Source organism: Melospiza georgiana, chromosome 22 (genome assembly GCF_028018845.1).
Source record: "Melospiza georgiana isolate bMelGeo1 chromosome 22, bMelGeo1.pri, whole genome shotgun sequence".
NCBI classification, from domain to species: Eukaryota; Metazoa; Chordata; class Aves; order Passeriformes; family Passerellidae; genus Melospiza; species Melospiza georgiana.
In genome coordinates, this window is record NC_080451.1 from 9,728,946 (window position 1) to 9,748,316 (window position 19,371).

General features: G+C 49.2%; 2 protein-coding genes across 4 annotated transcripts; both read left to right on the forward strand.

The window, feature by feature from the left end:
- The first annotated feature begins 1,065 nt into the window (after positions 1-1,065).
- Positions 1,066-13,821, forward strand: LOC131092585 (C-signal-like). Its single transcript, XM_058039362.1, has 6 exons — positions 1,066-1,260; positions 8,975-9,026; positions 9,292-9,479; positions 10,505-10,660; positions 12,136-12,246; positions 13,068-13,821. The coding sequence occupies exons 1-6, from the start codon at positions 1,120-1,122 to the stop codon at positions 13,179-13,181; spliced, it is 762 nt and encodes a 253-aa protein (XP_057895345.1). The 5' UTR covers positions 1,066-1,119; the 3' UTR covers positions 13,182-13,821.
- A 1,456-nt stretch (positions 13,822-15,277) lies between these two features.
- Positions 15,278-18,955, forward strand: AURKAIP1 (aurora kinase A interacting protein 1). 3 transcript variants are annotated; one of them, XM_058039364.1, is made up of 4 exons: positions 15,278-15,307; positions 15,723-15,811; positions 16,590-17,023; positions 18,169-18,955. In XM_058039364.1, exons 2-4 carry the CDS (start codon positions 15,760-15,762, stop codon positions 18,274-18,276), a joined length of 594 nt encoding a protein of 197 aa, XP_057895347.1. In that variant the 5' UTR covers positions 15,278-15,307; positions 15,723-15,759; the 3' UTR covers positions 18,277-18,955. The 3 variants fall into 3 exon arrangements, with proteins under 3 accessions (XP_057895347.1, XP_057895348.1, XP_057895346.1); XM_058039365.1 differs by lacking the exon at positions 15,278-15,307 and adding an exon at positions 15,327-15,340 and having other exon boundaries at positions 15,722-15,811; XM_058039363.1 differs by lacking the exon at positions 15,278-15,307 and adding an exon at positions 15,443-15,601.
- Positions 18,956-19,371: the final 416 nt, after the last annotated feature.

Sequence of the window (19,371 nt, forward strand, 5' to 3'; positions counted from 1 at the left end):
CCTACTCATAAGGAAAGAAATTGCTGCAAAATGAAGATATTTTTAAACTGTAATAGATTCAAGACTTGGAATTCAATCCCCATTCCCTTAAAGGCAGGAATTTTGGGCACCAAATATAAAATCCCCCAATCCACTAAGATTTGAGGTGGGAATTGTATTGCTGTGACTTCTGGAGGAGCTGGCAGTCCCAGCTGAGCTCCCTGAGCTGGGTTTGCTCACCTGGACAAGGAGGAGGAGCTGGGCTTGAGGAGAATCCCATCCCTTGGGATGTGGGCCACTTCTTGGGGGTGAAAATGTTGGGGTGGCTGAACAGCTGGGGTGGGTTTGCTGGGACATTGAGGGCTGAAAATTTGGGGTTTGGGGTGTCTGAACATCTGCTGGGTTTGCTGGGACATTGGGGCTGCACTTTGGGGTGGGTTTGCTGGGACATTGGAGGATGAAAATTTTGGGGTGGCTGAACATTGTGCTGGGTTTGTGGGACTCTGAGGCAGTCAGTGCTGCTGCTGAGCAGGGCAGGCTCAGTGGCTGGAGCTGGCAGAAGTTCACCCGAAATCCAAAGCCCCACGTGTTTCACCTGAGTGTGCAAACAGCTCTCAGCCCTTCAGGTGAGTTATGGCTTTGTTTTCTCAGCCTCTGGTGGCTCCCCCGTCCTGTGGGGCCGATAATGAGGGTCACAGGGCTCGGGGGCTGCTCTGCGCCCACCACTGTCACACGAAGGGCTCTGAAGTTGGTGGAACAGAATTTGGGTACTAGCCGGGAGAGGGATGGAGGGAGAAAAGCCAATTCCCCTTCCCCTGTCTGCTCTCTCCGTGCCCTGAAGCCGAGCGGGGGCAGAACCATTTCCCCTTTCCCTGGCCGTTCTCTCCCGAAGCTGGGAGGGGTAAGAACCAATTCTCCTTCCCCTGGCCCTTCTCTCCGTGCCCGGAGCCGGGAGGGGCAGAACCAATTCCCCTTAGCACCAATTCCCGTTCCCTGCCCGTTCCCCGTGCCCGGAGCCGGCGGGGGCGGCGCCGCGCTGGGGGCGGGCCGGGGGCGGCCCCGCTCGGCTCAGGTCGATCGAGCCCCGCGTGGGCTCCGGAAGCGCCGGGAGCGGAGCGGAGCGGCCGAGCCGAGGCAGGAATGGCCCAGCCCCGCTGCCGCTCCGTGCTCATCACCGGCTGCAGCCGCGGCATCGGCCTGGGGCTGGTGCGGGGGCTCGCAGCCGCCAGCCCCTCCCCGGATTTGGTCTTTGCGACCTGCCGGTACCCCGAGAAGGCGCAGGTAAACGGGGCGGGGGCGCTGGGGGTCCCCGGAGAGGGGTAAAGGGGTCGGGAGGGTGGAGAAGGCAGTTTGGAAATGAGGAACATCTCGAGCATCCCTGTGCTGGCAGAGAGAGAGCCCTGGCTGGGGATGGAGCCCGGCTGGGATGGAGCAGGGCTGGGATGGAGCCGGGATGGAGCTCCCAGGCTGGGATGGAGCCGGGACGGAGCTCCCGGGCTGGGGATGGAGCAGGGCTGAGGATGGAGCCGGGACGGAGCTCCCGGGCTGGGGATGGAGCCAGGGCGGCTGGAGCCGATACCGGGCAGCTCTCCGGGCTGGAGCTGGGGTTTATCGATGACCGGGAGCGTTCCCGGGAGCAGGAGAGCGAGCGGGACAGGGCAAGGCAGCTGCAGCATCTCCAGCGCTCCTGCCACCCCTTCCGTCCATCCCCGAGTTTCTCGCTGGGTTTGCTGCTGGAGATTTCTGTGCTGTCCTTGCCCGGACCTGCAGGGACAGCCCGTGGTCCCTCAGAAACATTTCCCAGAAAGGGGAGAAACCTGGCACAGCTTTGCTTCTCTCTCTCTCTCTCTGTCCACGCGTCTCTGTGTGCCCTCTCTGCCTCTTGTTCTCTGCTGCGATTGCAGCAATTGAGAAAGCGCAGATGAGCAATGAATTAATCACTTCTCCGAGTTCCCCTCTGTGCTGGGCAGGGCTCAGAGCTCCTGCGGCAAACAGGAATTTTTGGTACCTGCTGCCCGTGGATCCACTCGCAGCTCTCTCTCTTTCCCTCAAAGAACCTCCTGCTGCAGCACCGCAGTGGTTTTGGGACCAGTGGTTTTGATTTATTTGCCTCTCAAACTTTGGGAGGCAAATCTCTGAGGGTGATCAGTCGCTCTGTGCCCAGCGGTGTCGCCTGTGCTGTGTGCTCCCCTCCAGAGGGGGAATTTGGGCAGCACAGAAACTCCCACAGGTGCCCATCCCTGCCCTGCCCTGTCCCAAGCCCCTCTGGAACAGCCCCGGCATTTGGAAGGAGAATTGACACCCACAGCCCCATCCCTGCCTCTCCCCTGCATTTCCAGCAAGGAAAAATGCAAATTCCAGAGGGGGAGAGAGCCCCTGTGTCTGCTCCTGCTGGGGGATTTGGTTCCTTTCACACAGATTGTGATCACACCCTCCCAGCAATAAACCAAACACAGGAATTTTCGTTACTGCTTAGCTACAAAAAAAATCTCTAAAAGGTGCTTGGGATGTGGGACAGGGCTGGCCAGGTAACAGCTGCAGTCTGAGCTCTGCAGGTCCTTATGAAACCCAAGGAAAAGATTTTAATTAAAAAAAAAAAAGTCTCCAGCATAAAGGTGCATTTAGGGCATTTCTGAATGGAAGTGCAGAGAAACTGCCCAGCAAGGCTGGGATCAGGTGCACAGCTCCCTTCAGGGCTGCTGCTCCTGAGCCCCTCCTGGCAGCACCTGGGCAGAAATTCACCCCGTTCTGTTCCATTTTCACTCCTGTTATTGAGCAGAAATTCACCCCGTTCTGTTCCATTTTCACTCCTGTTATTGAGCAGAAATTCACCCCATTCTGTTCCTTTTAAGTTCTGCTACCTGAGCAGAAATTCACTCTGTTCTGTTCCATTTTCATTCCTGTTACCTGAGCAGAAATTCACTCCTTTCTCTTCCCTTTTAACTCCTGTTATTGAGCAGAAATTCACTCAATTCTCTTTGCTTTTAAATCCTTTTCCCTAAGCCCCTCGTGGCAGCACCTGAGCAGAAATTCACTCAATTCTGTTCCCTTTAACTCCTGTTATTGAGCAGAAATTCACCCCCTTCTGTTCCATTTTCATTCCTGTTATTGAGCAGAAATTCCCCCCATTCTGTCCCCTTTTAACTCCTGTTACCTGAGCAGAAATTCCCCCATTCTGTCCCTGTAACTCCTGTTATTGAGCAGAAATTCCCCCATTCTCTCCCTGTAACTCCTGTTATTGAGCAGAAATTCCCCCATTCTGTCCCTTTAACTCCTGTTACCTGAGCAGAAATTCCCCCCATTCTGTCCCTGTAACTCCTGTTATTGAGCAGAAATTCACCCCATTCTGTCCCTGTAACTCCTGTTATAGAGCAGAAGTTCCCCCATTCTGTGCCTGTAACTCCTGTTATTGAGCAGAAATTCCCCCATTCTGTCCCTGTAACTCCTGTTATTGAGCAGAAATTCCCCCCATTCTGTCCCTGTAACTCCTGTTACCTGAGCAGAAATTCTCCCCATTCTGTCCCTGTAACTCCTGTTATTGAGCAGAAATTCCCCCATTCTGTGCCTTTAACTCCTGTCCCCTCCTGGCACCGCTCCCAGCCCCATTTCCTACAGAGATGGCACAAATCTCGCTGTGGCAGTGGCACAGGAAGGCAGCAGAGACACCTGAGCCGGGCTAGATCAAGATCTCCCTGCCTGGCTGTTTGTCCTAAAGCTGCTCCAGCCGCTGCTGACAGAGGTTCTTTCTCTTTCTCCAAATGGCCCCTGCGATTTTGTTCATCATAATGGTCTCAGATCCATTACATGGAGAAGTGAAATTGTTCCTTTAACAGGAAGAGCTTCCTAGGAAACATTACACGGGCAAATCTCAGCATAGCTCATCAGTTTTTATTTGGTTTTTGTGTGTGTGTGTGTGTGTGTGATTTTTATTTCAAAATCTGCAGCAGAAAGGCTGCAAACCTGCAGAGGGAGATGAGCCAGCCCTCAGCCAGTGCAATGTGTGTGTCTGGGAAGAGTCTGGGTCGCTCCTTGCTGCTGGGAGAACCCTGGAAAGGCTCTGGCAGGGTGGACTGGCCAGGAGCCACATTCCAGCAGCCCCACAGGGACCCTGCTGGACGCACGGGGTGCATCCTCAGCTTTCCCCATCTTTTAGAGGGGCAGGTTTTGTCCTTGGTGCACCAGGGTGGGTTTTTGTTCTCTGTGAGGACCTCCAGGCCGTGTGCTGTGCTTTGGCAGGACATCAATGGAAACCTCTGCAGCCAGCTGAAAGCAGATTTCTAACAGATGGCTTTGGAAACTCCACAAGGAAGAGAAATCTTTACTAAAGGTGCTGTGGTGGTTTCAGCAGCATTATCTGCCCCATCTGCAAAGTGTGGAGCTGGCACAAAGCTTTCTGACCCTCTGAGAGGGCTCCCACTGGTCCTTGGGGCTGGCAGAGGGCAAGAACAGACCTGCCCCAGCCTCCAGCGCTGGGAATCGTGGGCATGGCAGCACCAAATTCAGCTGCTGCTCTCACAGCTTGGCTGCAGCCTGGCACTGCTGCTGAGTGTGGTAGGAAAGGCAAAGGTTCTGTGATTTTCTTGTCTTTTCCCCTTTCCCTTTTCCCCTTTCCCTTTTCCCCTTTCCCTTTTCCCCTTTCCCTTTTCCCCTTTCCCTTTTCCCCTTTCCCTTTTCCCCTTTCCCTTTTCCCCTTTCCCTTTCCTTCTTTTTCTTTTCTGTCACTGAATTTCCAGTCAAATTTTGAACTCCCAGAGTTCAGGTTTTTGCTCTCCAGGAATTGGCACTGCAGGCTCAATTTGGGGCACATGAAACGGGCTTGGCCCATCTCAGACCTGTTTGTGGGCTGTGGAATTGAGGGAGTTTTTCTTTCTCTGCGCACCTGGGTCAGTGCTTGTTCTCCTGACAGCAATTCAGGTGGTGTGGTTTTGGTTTTTCCTCTCGTTTTTTTTTTGTTGACCATGTGAAAAATCCTCCTTGTACAAGAGAAAAGCAGCTTTGGACAGTTCCTTTGGCAGAGCAGCATTTTCCCTTGGCAGAATGGAGATGGGCAGAGCTCAAATGAAAAGGCTTTTATAAACAATCTTCCCAGTTTTTAGAGGAAAAGTGATTAAACACACCTGGCAAACACAGCTCCACCTTGGGCAGGGATCCCTCAGCAGAGTGATGAGTGAATGTTTTGGAGCCCTCCAAAGAGTGGACAGAGAGGAGCCCTTAAGGAGCTGCTTTTCCAAAGATGCTGGGGGAAAATATGAGTGTGCAGGGGAGATCTGAGTGTGCTGGAGAAAATCTGAGTGTGCAGGGCAGATGTGAGTGTGCAGGGGAAATCTCAGAGTGTGCTTTCCTCTCTTCCCCAGGAAAAGCAGCACATCTATCTCCTGTAGCTCCCTAACCTTGGGTAATGCTGAACAGCTGCAGGGTTTTGCATGTGAGTCTGTGCTGGCAGAAGTTGTGAAAACTCGAGCTCCGGGGCTGAGGAGCTCCTAGGTGGCCTCCCCAGAACATTTGCCTAACAAATGGGCTGCAGATCACACGATAACGTGAGGCAGGCAGGCAGATAACCACTGCCCCTGCTGGAAAACACCACCGGAGACTCCTCCAGCCACGCTCTGATCCCAATCTGCCTTTTCTTGGGCTGTTTCTGCCTTTTCTTGGGTGGTTTCTGCCTTTTCTTGGGCTGCTCCAGCACTGAAAAGCAGCCACAAATATGGGAAATCATACCTGGTGTCCTGGTTTTGCTCTCCAGATGGGCACAACTCTGTCGCTATAGGACTCACTGCTGTTTTCAAGGTGAAAAAGGGATTTTATTTTCTGGCTCCAGCATTTATAGGTTTCCCAAAGTGGCAGTGGATTGGAAATGGGCAGTTTGTCCATTGTCACCTCTCCAATGGCACTGGACAAACCAACAGCCCCCGACAGATTTCTCCTCCTCCTCCATAAGAGAATGCAAAACAATGAGTTATTTATAGAAAGTGTGTGGGAAAAGTTTGTTACAAAAACATAAACATCAGAAGGCTTAGAAAATCTTAAAAAAATCTTAGAAAAAAGCTTAGAAAATCTTTAAAAATCAAGGTGACACAACCCCAGTGCTGCTAGCAAGGAGCCAGCATGAAGCTGGAATTCTCTTTTCCTTCTTTGCTCCTTCCTCACCCATCCTGCTTTCCTATAAAAGGGAAAACTCTTAAAACGGTGCAGGCCCAGGTGTGATGGGGAAGGAGGAGGCGAATAAATCAATAAAAAAGTGCCCAGAGCTGTGGGATGTGCACAGGAGCATCTCCCCAAGCCCCAGCGAGTTCCCAGGTGGGCAAATCCCCCTGCAGAGCTCTGGGAAGCCCAAATGTGCATTTCCCCCCTCTCTGGAGCAGGGGATGGAGCTCCAAGCTGTGCCTGGTCCCTGCTCAGCCCCGGAGCTCTCTGCTCACCGTCTCTGTCAGCTCTGGGCTTTGTTTTTCCCTCGAACACATATTTCAGCCATGTGGTTTGCAACTGGGGAGAGCAGCTGAGCGATCTGTGCACCACATTTACCAGGCAAAGGGGGCATTTCTGAAGTCTTTTTAATTTTGGGCCATTGCAGAGTCGCTTTGTTTGGTTATTTTATTTTTTTTCTGGAAGTGTTTTACACTTCCTACAGCAGCGAGGGCTGGATTTTCTGGAGGCAGAGAGGGCTGTGGGTCAGGGCAGTGCTGTGGAAGCTGTTCCAGGGTTGAACAGAGAGCTGGCTGTACACTGTGATACTGAAAATCTGTCTCGGAGGGACGCAGAAAAATAGGATACACCTCTGGCTTTGTCCTGAGTGCAAGCAGGATGAGGCGAAGGATACCCGAGCACCTTTATGCTGCCCTCAGGCTCTGTTTGTTTGCCTTGATTGCTTCCAACTGGCTGAGCGGGGCCAGGCCCTTTCCAAGGGCTGTAACCCAAGTGGATAATGCTTTCATAAAGAAGGCAGAGTAAATCTTGCTAAATGACAAAGACAACAAAACATTCCTGCTTGAAATCTAGCAATAAATACCCCGTGTGCTGATGAGTCTGTGTCTGGAGCCCTGAGTGCCAGAGGATCTTGTTTAAATCAGAATAGGACGAGTCTTTGTTAATCGTAATTAAAAATCAGCAGGCAGGAAACAACAGATGCTAATCAGAGTTTAATTCTTGTCTTGGACTCCCCACAAGTTTGATTCTCAGGGGTGATGGCTCAGGTGCAGAGCAGTTCTGCAGCTACCATGCTAAATAAACACTGGTAGGGAGTTGTGTTGTGGCTTTTTGTTGGGCTTTGTTCGTCTTGTTTGTTTTTAAATTATCTGTCACAGCACACTAATTAAAAATGCCTTGGCTGGGATATGTTGGCTGTATCTCCTTGTCTGAGTCCTCCTTTTCTCATGCTCCTCCTAGTCCAGGAGGGGGAAAATAGGCTTTCCTGCCAGTTTTAGATGTTCTAACTGGGTTTTTCAGCTTCTATCAGGTGTAACATTCTTGAAGACCAAAGCTGTCCAGATCAGCTTTGTGCTGGGAGCTGCTTCTCAGAAATTCAAACCCCTGAAGTGGGAGTCACTTGTTAACCAAGTAATTAACTGGAAAACCCATTGAATTTTAAACTTAATTTGCATGCAGCTATTGTGATTTCGTGCTGTCTGTGTACTGGAGAATGCTTCAGTTCTTAATTGAAAATATTGTTTGCTCAAGTCTCTCAGCCTCTCTTGCCTTTCAGCAGGAGCTGGTAGCTCGTTTCCGTCAGAGAGTAAAGCATATAAATAAACAAACTATAAATAAATGGACAAACCTGGAGCAGCCAGAGCACTCCTGGAGCTGATTTTGCACTGAGTGATGCTGTCAAACTGAAATCCAGTGACAACCCAAAGGCACAGAATCACTGCAGGCTGAGCCGTTCCATCAACAAACAAGCCAGTGTGTTCTGAGCCTTTAATTTATGGAAATCTGTCCCACCAGGCCCTGTCCAAAGCGAGGAATGTCTTCTGGTTTTGTGCTTCTGGCTTGTTTTTCCTTCCCCCTCCCCTTAACAGCCTTAACTGCAGTTGTGGACTGGCCTGGGTGGGAGCACAAATCTCCCAAACAAGCCTGGAGAGAGCCCTGCAGGGCCTGATGTGAGATAAAAGATGTGATCCATTAGGGTTTGTCAGAGCACACCGAGTCCCCGAAGCGTCTCCAAGGGGCAGGGGAGGATTCTTTCCAAGCCTGCCCTCCCGACCCCTATTCCCAAAGGGCTCCTAAAGAAAGGGCTGGAATGTTTGGCCAGGTTTGCTGCGTCTCCTGAACATGACTGGGAATATGGAATCCATCTGTTGTCTTTGGCCACGCTTCCCGCTTGGCTCCGTGGCACAGAAACCTGAGAGCTCCAGCTGGGCCCATAAATCCAGCTTGGACTCTCTTTGTGCAGGGGAGAGCAGGGGTTTCTGCAGGAACAGCAGCCTGCAGCGCTGACAGGCACTGAGAGAGCTCCAGCAGGGAGGGAATTGTTCTCCTGGACAGTGGCTGTGCCCCAGACTGATTCCTTGGTGGGCTCAAACTCCACTTACAAGAAGTGATGCTAACGAGGCTGCTGGGGAAACCAAATTCCCGTGGGGAAATGAAATTTTCCTGCAAACAGAAATTCCAAATGGGTTTTTAAAACCATTCCTTGAAGTTGCCCTGAAGTTGTCCAGCACTAGCTGGGCTTCAGGAGAATTAGGATTTTCTCACAGAACTGGGGAGGCACTGGATTTTTACTGGAATGCTGAGGACTGAGCACTGAAGCTGGGAAATGTCCCACTAAAAATCCAGCAGGCTGGAGTCTGGACTGAGCAGGGGAAGAGTCCAATTTCCTGATCTGGCTCTTAGGAAAGCTGCTCAGCAGGCTGGAAAACAAAGGAGAATCTCTGCCTTCAGTCCAATCAGGGAAATATTTCAGTTACAGTTCTGGAGGAGATGCAGAATTCAAAATGATTTATGTAATACCCATGGAGATACACACACATATATATAAAATAAAAACAATTCTTCTTCCTAGGAACTGCAGCAGCTCAGCAAGCAATACAGCAACATCAAGCTCCTGCAACTGGGTGAGTAAAGGGATTTATTTCTGAAATTTGTTCAGCTTAGGTGAGTGCATCTTAAAAAACTGGTGTCCTGAGTGATCGGGAGCTGAAAATCATCTTAAGATAACACTGGGGAAATGTAATTCTGTAAAATCTGTGCATTTCCACCTGTGTGCTGCCCAAACACCCCCAGTGAGCCTCAGCTTTGGTTTGTGGTTTGGCACAGTTGTCCCGTGCCAGGCACTCCCTGCACTGTTCATTGGGGCTTTTCCTGCCCTCCCCCGTGCAGATGTGGTCTGTGAGAGCAGCATCAAGAAAGTGGTGAAGGAAGTGGAAGAAATAGTGGGAGACAAAGGGCTGAACTGCCTGATCAACAACGCCGGCATCAACGTGCTGGCCTCGCTGGAGGAGGTCACGGCAGAGACCATGCTCACCATTTATGAGACCAACACCGTCGCCCAGCTCATGGTCACCAAGGTGAGCAGGGATGGGCTCAGCCTGGGGCTTTCCCATGTTTGAGCTGGAATCGTGCAGGTGTTTGTGCCCTTGGAGCTGCACAGGGACAGTTCTGACACAGAGCTGCTGTCTGTGCACCGCTGCGGGGTCGCTTTGTGGCAGGGGGGGTGTTGTGTTTGCAGGGAGGAGTGATGGATCTGACTCCCTGTTCTCATGGAGCAGTAATAAATTAACCTTCTGAGGTTAATCAACCTCAGAAGGTTAATTTATTACTTTATGGTACTAGATTATATTAAAGAATACTATACTATACTAAAAAATACAGAAAGGCTACTTACAGAAGGTTAAAAAAAATAATAATGAAAATTTGTGACTCTTTCCAGAGTCCCAACACAGACTGCCCAAAGAGTGAAAACAGCTCACAGCAGAAACCAATGAAACAATCACCTGTGGGTGAACAATCTCCAAATACATCCCACATGAGCAAAACACAGGAGAAGCAAATGAGATAAAAATTGTTTCCCTTTTCTCTGAGGCTCCTCAGCTTCCCAGGAGAAAAATCCTGGGCAAAGATTTTTTTCAGAGAATGTGAATGTGACAGTGGGGACAATACAGAAAGGGTACTTACAGAAGGCTAAAAAAGATAATAATGAAAATTTGTGACTCTTTCTAGAGTTCAGACACAGCTTGGCCCCAATTGGCGAAAGAGTCAAAACACCTCACAGCAGAATCCAATGAAACAATCTCCAAACACATTCCACATGAGAAAAATAGAGGAGAAGCAAATGAGATAAGAATTGTTTTCCTTTTCTCTGAGGCCTCTCAGCTTCCCAGGAGAAAAAACCCTGGACAAAGGGATTTTTTCAGAGAATGTGAATGTGACAGTGGGGACGGGAGGTGGGCACAAGAGACTGCTCAGGAAGGTCTCCTCTGGCCACGGGGGCTGAGGAGCCACCACCACGCTGTCCTGGGGCTCCTGCACTGGCTGAGGGAATGATCCAGCTCCAATCCCAATCACCAAATGAAGCAAACTCTGCTTTTCACAGGCGTTCCTGCCGCTGCTGAGGAAGGCAGCGCAGCTGGGCACTGGCATGGGCTGCCACAGAGCTGCCATCATCAACATGTCCTCCCTGGCTGCCTCCATGCAGCTCGTCCAGGCCAACGAGATGTTCCTCAAGGTCTATCCCTACAGGATAGCAAAGGTTTGTGGGTGCTGGGGTGCATGAATGCATCACTTGTTTATTGCATGAGTGTGGTGGTGTTCGCAGGGGTCCCAGGATGAGGGAAGAGATGAGAATTTTGACTCCATGTTTCACAAGGCTGATTTATTATTTTATGATATATATTATATTAAAAGTAAATTGATATATATTATATTAATGATGATATATATTATTTTAAAAGTATATATTATATAATTATGATATATTTTATATTAAAAGTATACTAAAACTATACTAAAAGAATAGAAGAAAGGATTTCATCAGAAGGATGAAAGGAATAGAAAGGAATTATTCTATTCATTGAAAGGAATAGAAAGGAATGATAATAAAATCTTGTGACTGACCAGATAGTCCAAGACAGCCAGACTGTGATTGGCCATTAATTAAAAGCCAACACATGGGACCAATCAAAGATGTACCTATTGCATTCCACAGCAGCAGATAACCATTGTTTACATTTTGTTCCAGAGGCCTCTTAGCTTCTGAGAGAAAAATCCTAGCAAAGGGATTTTTCATTAAAAAATATCACAGCTACAGGCTGCCCTGGGCTGTGCTCCGTGGCTGAGGGCAGGTGGAGCCATGCTGGCCTTAGCAAGGGGTGCAGCACCTCTGTGGGCACAAAAATGTTCTTGTTCTCCACCTGGGTGGAAATGGGAGCTGTGGGATGCTGCCCTGGAGCAACTCCTGGAGAACAGGCTCCTAAATCCCTTCTCTGGTACAGACCCATTCCCAAGGGATTCAGGGAAGAGCTGATGCCATTGGATGTGAGAGAAGAGGCTACCAAATCCCTGCTCTGGTGCAGATCTACTCCCAAAGGATTTAGGGAAGAGCTGATGCCATGGAGTGTGAGAGAACCCACTCCCAAATCCCTGCTCTGGTACAGATCCACTCCCGAGGGGTTTGGCACTCAGGGAAGAGCTGATGCCATCGAGTGTGGGCTCCATCAGCTGTGTTCCTCTCCCATCCCAGAGAGAGAGCAGGAAACTCAGCAAAAGGTGTGCTGACCTCTGCGGTGATGTCAGTCAGTGACAGGTGGGATTTTCAGTTTTCTCACATCCAGGGATTGAGTTTGTACAGATAGTCAGGATCACACATACAGCTTCTCCTACACCACCTACTCAGAAGCTGTTAAACGCTTGTTTTCCCTGTTCAGAAGTAAATGAATGTTTGTGTAGTGGTTAGTGCAGAAAAACACAGTCCTTATGTCAATATTATTCTCCTCCCAGCTCCTGAGGCGTTTCAAATGCTACTTTATGTTCCCTTACAACTTGGTTTCGTTTTTGGGCAGTGAGTTTGTGGTGGCAGAGCTTGCAGAGTTCCCAGAAAGTCTGGATGAGTCCTGAGAGCCTCCTCCTGCCCCTTGCTGTGGAAGGGATGTGCCCAGCAGCTGGGCTGGGGTGGTGCTCCGGGCTCATTAATCACACATTAATTAATGGGCGTTTCCACCCCTGCAGACTGCCCTGAACATGATCACCCGGTGCCTGGCTGCAGACCTGAAATCAGACGGAATTCTCTGCATCTCCTTGCACCCAGGCTGGCTTCAGACAGACATGGGTGGGAACATGGTGAGTGCCAGTGTGGAAATGTCACACTGGGGTCCCTTGTGTGGGGGTGTTCACAGGGGTCTCAGGATGAGGGAAGAGATGAGGATGTTGACTCCGTGTTTCAGAAGGCTGATTTATTATTTTATGATTTATATTATATCAAAAGAAAATGATACATTAAAACTATACTAAAAGAATAGAAGAAAGGATTTCATCAGAAGGCTTGAAAGGAATAGAAAGGAATGATAACAAAATCTTGTGACTGACCATAGCTGGACTGTGATTGGCCATTAATTAAAAACAACTACCTAAAACCAATCAAAGATGCACCTGTTGCATCCCACAGCAGCAGATAATGATTGTATACATTTCGTTTCTGGAGAAAAGATCCTAGTAAAAGGATTTTTCATAAAATATGTCTGTGACACCCTTGCTGTCCCAGCCCCCTGGCTGCACACACCCCTCTGTGGGCTGTGACACACCAAAATGTCCCCGCTGAGTCAGAGATGACACAGATAAATGAGTGACACATTCCATGCATTCTCAGAAGGCTGATAACTTTATTAAGAATTGCTTTTTATACTCCAGTTTGCTACAGAAAGGGTGCTAAGAAAAGACTCTTTTGTGAACAACTTTATGAGGAATACAGCTTATTACAAAACACCACGTGTGGATTGTTTTAATTCTTTCTCTCCAGCTCCCTCAGACCAATTCATGGGAAAGCTTATCGAGCTTTCTCTCTGACAAAAACACATCTCCCTCCATTCTAGAGCCTCCTGAAATGTATTTAATTATATCCAGCAGGAAATTCCCAGTAATGACCTAAGCTTGATTCATTCCAGGCTCCCATGCAGGTGCAGGAGGCCATCCCAGGTATTCTCTCTGTTCTGGAACGTCTCGGTGAAAAAGAAAATGGTTCTTTCCTGGACTGGCAAGGGGAAACTCTGCCGTGGTAGAAGGGCACGGAACTCCACAGGAACAGCTCCTCAGTCACAATTTAACCACTCCTGTCTGTCTCTAAGGGTTTTTTACACGCTTGTTGAAATAGCCATTGACACTCAGCCTCTCTGTGGGTGTGTTTGGGAAGCAGAGGGGCTGAGTCTTTCCCTTGGCATTGCTGCTGCTCTGCTCTAGCTGCAAACACTGCTGTGCTCTCGGTGATGGGCATCTCCTGGAGCCCTCTGAAATGGATCCAAACCTGCAGGTTAAATCCAGGGGCTGCTGCTTCCTTTCCACTTCCAAAGCCAAAGTGGGCTTCTGGCTCTTTGCAGAATTAAATGACCTGATCTCAGAGTAAGGCCAAGTGGAGGCTGTCAGATTCCAGCAGGCTCAGTTACCTCCAGAAAAAACAAACACCCAACTCCTTTGATTCCCTTTGTTCCTAAGTGAGCCAAGGCTGAAATTGCCCAGCTCTAAACCAAGGGGATTTGTTGCCTTCTGTGAATTCCGTGGCAAACTCTGAGCGTCCCCAGGTTGCCAGTGTGCACCAGGCACTTGCTTTGTTCCCAGTGGGTGACTAACAGCCTGATATGGGGGTGGGAATGTTGTTTTGTACATAAACTTCTGAAATGTCTTCAATAAAGTCTCAGTCTGTTTACCGAACTGTTTACTTCATTTAATTTCTCCTCCATAGGTTTCTCTTTCCTGAGAAGGGAACTTTATTCTTAATTTTCAGGAAGAAACTCTAACCCATGTTAACCTTTCATGGTAGCTGGGTTTGACACAGTGGGGCGTACCTGAACCAGAGACAGACCCTTGTTCTGCACTGAAATACAAGCAGCTGCTGAATAAATCTGACAGACCCTTGTTCTGCTCTGAAATACTACAAGCAGCTGCTGAATAAATCTCTGACAGACCCTTGTTCTGCTCTGAAATACTCAAAGCAGCTGGCGAATAAATCTCCTGTGTTCTGGCTGAGGTAGGTACAAAAGCAAAAAGCTCTTTGAAGTTTGGGATTGGCTTTGACATCCCTCCCTCATGCCAGCTGATTAGGCCCTTTCATGCCGTGCCAGGATGGTGGGGTCCTGTGCCGAGGCAGGGAGGACAAACAGCAGCCAGGTGAGGGAGAGGACAGGTGTGGCTGTGCCTGGCAGCCAGGTGAGGGAGAGGACAGGTGTGGCTGTGCCTGGACAGCGGCCACCAGACCCGCCCTGGTGTGCAGACAAGGTGTGGCAGAGGTGGCTGTGTGTCTTCCGTGATCCCTGCAGGGACAGCGACAGCTCGCTGGAACAGCATCGCAGGCTCCTTCACAGCATCGCAGAATCCTTCAGAGAATCACAGAATCATAGAATCCTTTACAGAACCACAGAATCCTTCACAGAATCCTTTACAGCCTCAGAAAACCCTTCAGAGAATGACAGAATCCTTCACAAAATCCTTCAGAGAATCCCAGAATCCTTCACAGCATCACAGAACCCTTCACAGAATCACAGGGGGCTGTGGGGGACCATGAAGGGCTATAATGTCCCGGGAAGGACCCAGACCACCCCTTGCAGGACCCTGAGAGGCTGTTGAGGGACCATAAGAACCATAAAGTCCCATGAAGGGCCATAATCACCCATGAGGGACCGAGGCTAGCCCCTTGTGGGACCCTGAAGGGCTGTAAGGGACCTTAAACACCCGTGAGGGACCATGAAGAGCCATAAACGCCCGTGGGGGACCAAAGAGCCATAAAGTTCCATGAAGGGCCATAACCTCCAGTGAAGGACCATGAAGAACCACAAAGTCCCATGAAGGGCCATTAAAGCCCGTGAAGGACCGACACTGGCACCTCGCGGGTCCCTGAGGGGCTGTGAGGGATCATGAAGGGCCATAAACGCCCGTGAGGGACCATGAACCATAAAGTCCCATGAGGGACCGACACCAGCCCCTCGCGGGACCCTGAGGGGCCGTGGGGGACCATAAACGCCCGCGAAGGCCCATGAAGAACCACAAAGGCCCATGGAGGGCCATAACCGCCCGCCAGGGCCCGACACCGGCGCCTCGCGTGCGCCTGAGGGGCCGTGCGGGGCCGTTCCCCGCGGGCGCCGCCAGGGGGCGCTCCCGCGGCCGGCCGGAAGTTCCGGTGGCGGCGGCGGGGCCGGTGGGTGATGGCGGCGGCGGCGGCGGCGGGGCCGTGAGGGGAGGGCGAGAAGCGCGGCCCGGGGGCTCCGTGCGGACCCGCCCGGGGCGGGGCAGCGCCGGGGGGGCTGAGGGGAAGGAGGCGGCCCCTCGGGGACCGCCCGTTCTTAGGCCGCGCGGCTGCTCCTGCCGGCCTAGGGACCCTGAAGCTGCCGTGTTTTTAAAGTTGAAGCAACCCAAGGTTTATTGATAAATTCCCTCCGCGGCTCGGCTGCCACAGTGCTTGACCCCTACAGCAGAGCCCGACAGATTGAGGGTAAAACTAAGAGGATGTTAAGGTTCTCAGCCGGTCTCTTTTGGGGTTGTGGGGTTAAATAGGGAAGGTTTTTTTAAAGCTGCACGTTTGCATGACTGAATAAATGTTCTTATTTGAACAGTCATTGCTGGCTCTGCCAGTGAACAAAGAGAAACAAAATGTTAATATCACGGCTGAGTTCCCAGTTACTGAAGGCTTCGAGAATTGCAGGTAAATTGGTGTTGTGTGGCCAAGATTTCTGTTTGTTTGGATTTATTTTCCTGGGCTAATTGGGCTCCCAGAAGTTTTTTTTTCCACCAGGCAGTGCAGGAAGGAGAGGCTGTTGTTGAGTCAGTGGTTGTTAAATGTTTTTATGTCTCTGATTTATTATGTAAGTATGGTGTGGCTTTGGAGAAGATTCCTTAGCAACAGAGAGGTTTGACACAGCCAACACTTCCTCACCATTCCGAATTGATTTTCAGTCAGAAAACACAAGAACATTCCCCTTAATGGAATCGTGGAAGGGTTTGGGTTGGAAGGGACCTTAAAGGCCGTGGAATTCCAACCCCTTCACCTCCCAGTGAGAGAGAACCTGAAAGATCATGGAATTCCAACTCCTTCAGAACCTCCCACTGAAGGGGAACCTCAAAGACCATGGAATTCCAAACTCCTTGCTGGGCAGGGGCACCTCTCAGTGAAGGAGAACCCTAAAGACCATGGAATTCCAACCCCTTCAGAACCTCCACCCTGCTCTGCCTGCATGATTTGGGCAGCTCACCCACTAAAATATAATACATTTTTAGCATGACAGCATTGTAGTTAAAATTGAAAAATCAAAGGCTTGAAAACCCTTCCTCGCTTTTGCGATGTCAATACAACTTCTCTGAGCGTCTCCCTTTATCAGCTTGCTCTGGCCAGCTCTCTCTGTCAGTCTGAGATCCGGGCAGAGCTTTTCTCTGTCAAATCCTGCAGTTTTTAAGCACAAACCCCCCCTTTTTTTCTCCCACAGGCCACCTCCTGCCCAGGTCGGTGTCGTCGTTCCTGTGCTGCCGCTCCCCATGCGCCCGCTACAGCACCCAGCCCCAGAGCCCCAGCGGGGCCCAGCCCCAGCAGTGGCACACGCTGGACCCCGAGCTGGAGGAGATCCTCGTCCCCAGGAAACTCTCCATCAGCCCCTTGGAGAGCTGGCTCACCGTCAGGTACTCCCTGCCCAAGGCTCAGCACGAAGCCAGCCATGAGCACCCAGAGCCCCTGGAGTGTCCCCCTGCCGCAGGCACGGGGCAGCTGGAGGAAGGGGAGGGAGCTCAGGGTGGCAGAGTGCAGTGCAGGAACGTGCTCAAGATCCGCAGGAGGAAGATGAACAGGCACAAGTACAGGAAGCTGCTCAAGAGGAGGAAGTTCATCCGCAGGAGGGTGAAGGAGGGGCGCAAGAGGAAGCGGCAGGTGAGCCCTCACATCAGAGCAAGCCTCCGTGCAGGTGTTGGGGGGTGGATTTAGGGAAAAATCAGCTTGGGTGAACTCAGCTTGTCTTGCTTGACTTTCCCTGCAAAACTGAGAAAGCTGGTTTAAGAAAACCAGCTGATATGTTACTTTTGAGTTGCATCCCTGATTTAAGGATTTTTTTGTCTTGCTCCTTGCATGGACACTAAAACTGAGACCTGTCCCTCTTGAATGTAGCTTTATTTTAAAGTCAAGCTTGTCTTGCTTGACTTTCCCTACAAAACTGAAGAATAAAATTCAAACAAGGGACCAGCTGATACATCACTTTTGGGTCAAATCCCTGATTTAGGGATTTTTTTTGTCTTGCTCCTTGCATGGGCACTAAGAACTGTAAAGCTGAGACTTGTCCCTCTTGAATGTAGCTTTATTTTAAAGTCAAGGTTGACCTGCTTAACTTTCCCTACAAAACTGAGGAATAAAACTGAAACAAGGAGTTCTGTGAGTCAGGAATTTAAGAAAACCAGCTGATACATCACTTTTGGGTCAAATCCCTGATTTAGGGATTTTTTTTTTTGTTTTGCTCCTTGCATGGACACTAAAACTGAGACCTGTCCCTCTTGAATGTAGCTTTATTTTAAAGTCAAGCTTGTCTTGCTTGATTTTCTCTACAAAACTGAGGAATAAAACTGAAACAAGGAGTTCTGTGAGTCAGAGAATTTTAGAAAACCACCTTTTGGGTCAAATCCCTGATTTAGGGATTTTTTTTGTCTTGCTCCTTGCATGGACACTTAGAACTGTAAAACTGAGACTTGTCCCCCTTGAATGTAGCTTTATTTTCTGCAAAATTATGGGAAGAAGGAGGAGTTGCAATGGACAGTGATACTTGACAAGGCTAAATGGAAGTGGCTAAAATTTGGTTTTTCCTTCTCAGTTTTCCTTGCACAGGACTTTAAAAATGATACTGCCAAAATCTCAGTGCATTTTAATGTCTTCTGATGAATTTTCTGCAGTAAAATTCAACATTTTAACATTTAAAACCTTTGTTTTCTTTGTGTGTGTTACACCTACACTGTCCTTGAGACACGTGGGCAGTGGCTGTTACTTCTAAGCTGTGTTACTATTTTTCTTTCTTTTTTTCCCTATTTTAGATGAAATTTGAGAAAGATTTGGAGCGCATCTGGAAGAAAGCTGGCTTGAAAAGTGCCCCTGCAGGCTGGCAAACCCCCAAGATCTACCTGAGGAGTTCCAAGCGATAAAAAAAAACCTCACCTGTCACAAATTTTAACCTGCAATTGTAATTAAAAAAAATATTTAAGTATGTTGATGGCATGTAACCTTTTTCTGATTGTGATGAAAATTGCAGGAAGGAGTTTTCCAAGGAGAAACTTTTCCTCCCCAAAGGAGAGGTGTGAGCTCTTTTTGCTGAATTTCTGGGGTCCCTCTTTGAGATGAGGCTGAACCTAAGAAAAATCAGGTGTGGGAGAAGGGATCAGTGAAGGAATTTCCTGTTGTTTGTATGACACAAAACTTTGGGAAAGTTCTTTTCTAAATTGCATTTTTTCACAGCCTTACTGCAGAAATGTTGGGGTTTTCCTAAGTGGGAAATTGAATCAGAATTCCATGGAATTGACCTGCAGGAGCTTTTGGTGTCTCTTATGTGGAGCCTTGAGCATCCTCAAAAGGCGCATTTCTCTTTGTGTTCTATTTTGTGCTAATAAGAAATGGTTATTTTTTGTCTTTTGACTGACCCATGTCATGTAAAACATCCAGATATTGGTCAAAGTAGAAGCTCAGAGCTAATTATTCATTAACTACAAAAACTTTTGTGCCTGAGACAAGCCTGATACAATCAGCTGCTTTTGCATGGTTGAAGAGAGTTGTGAAAGCTGTGAAAAATACAGGTGTTTAAAATAAACCCTGACAAAGGATTTCTTATCTGGGGTCTGCTTTGGGCTCTGCTTTTTTGGGGGGTTTGAGGCAGTTCTGGGTGGTTTAGTTTGATTTCACTTTTGGCAAAGGGCTGAAGGGGAAAAGAATGAGCTGGGAAATTCCTTGAAAATAATTCTTTTTTTTTTTTTTTTTGCTGGGAGAGAATAAACTGAAAGGGAGGAAAATAATCAGTGGAAATCAAAAAGCCACAGCTTCTCTGGGCCTTCCCACTCCTCACAGGCAAGAATTCCTTCCCAATATCTCAGGATTTGTTTTTTCCTTGTGGAAAAACCTCTGTTTTACAAGGAATTAATCAGGTTTTACACCCCAGGGCTGTGTCAGCTTCTTTCAGTGTTTTTGAGCACAAGATGGAATTTAAAATTCACTTTACTGAACATCCAGAGAGGTGGAAAATGCCCCTG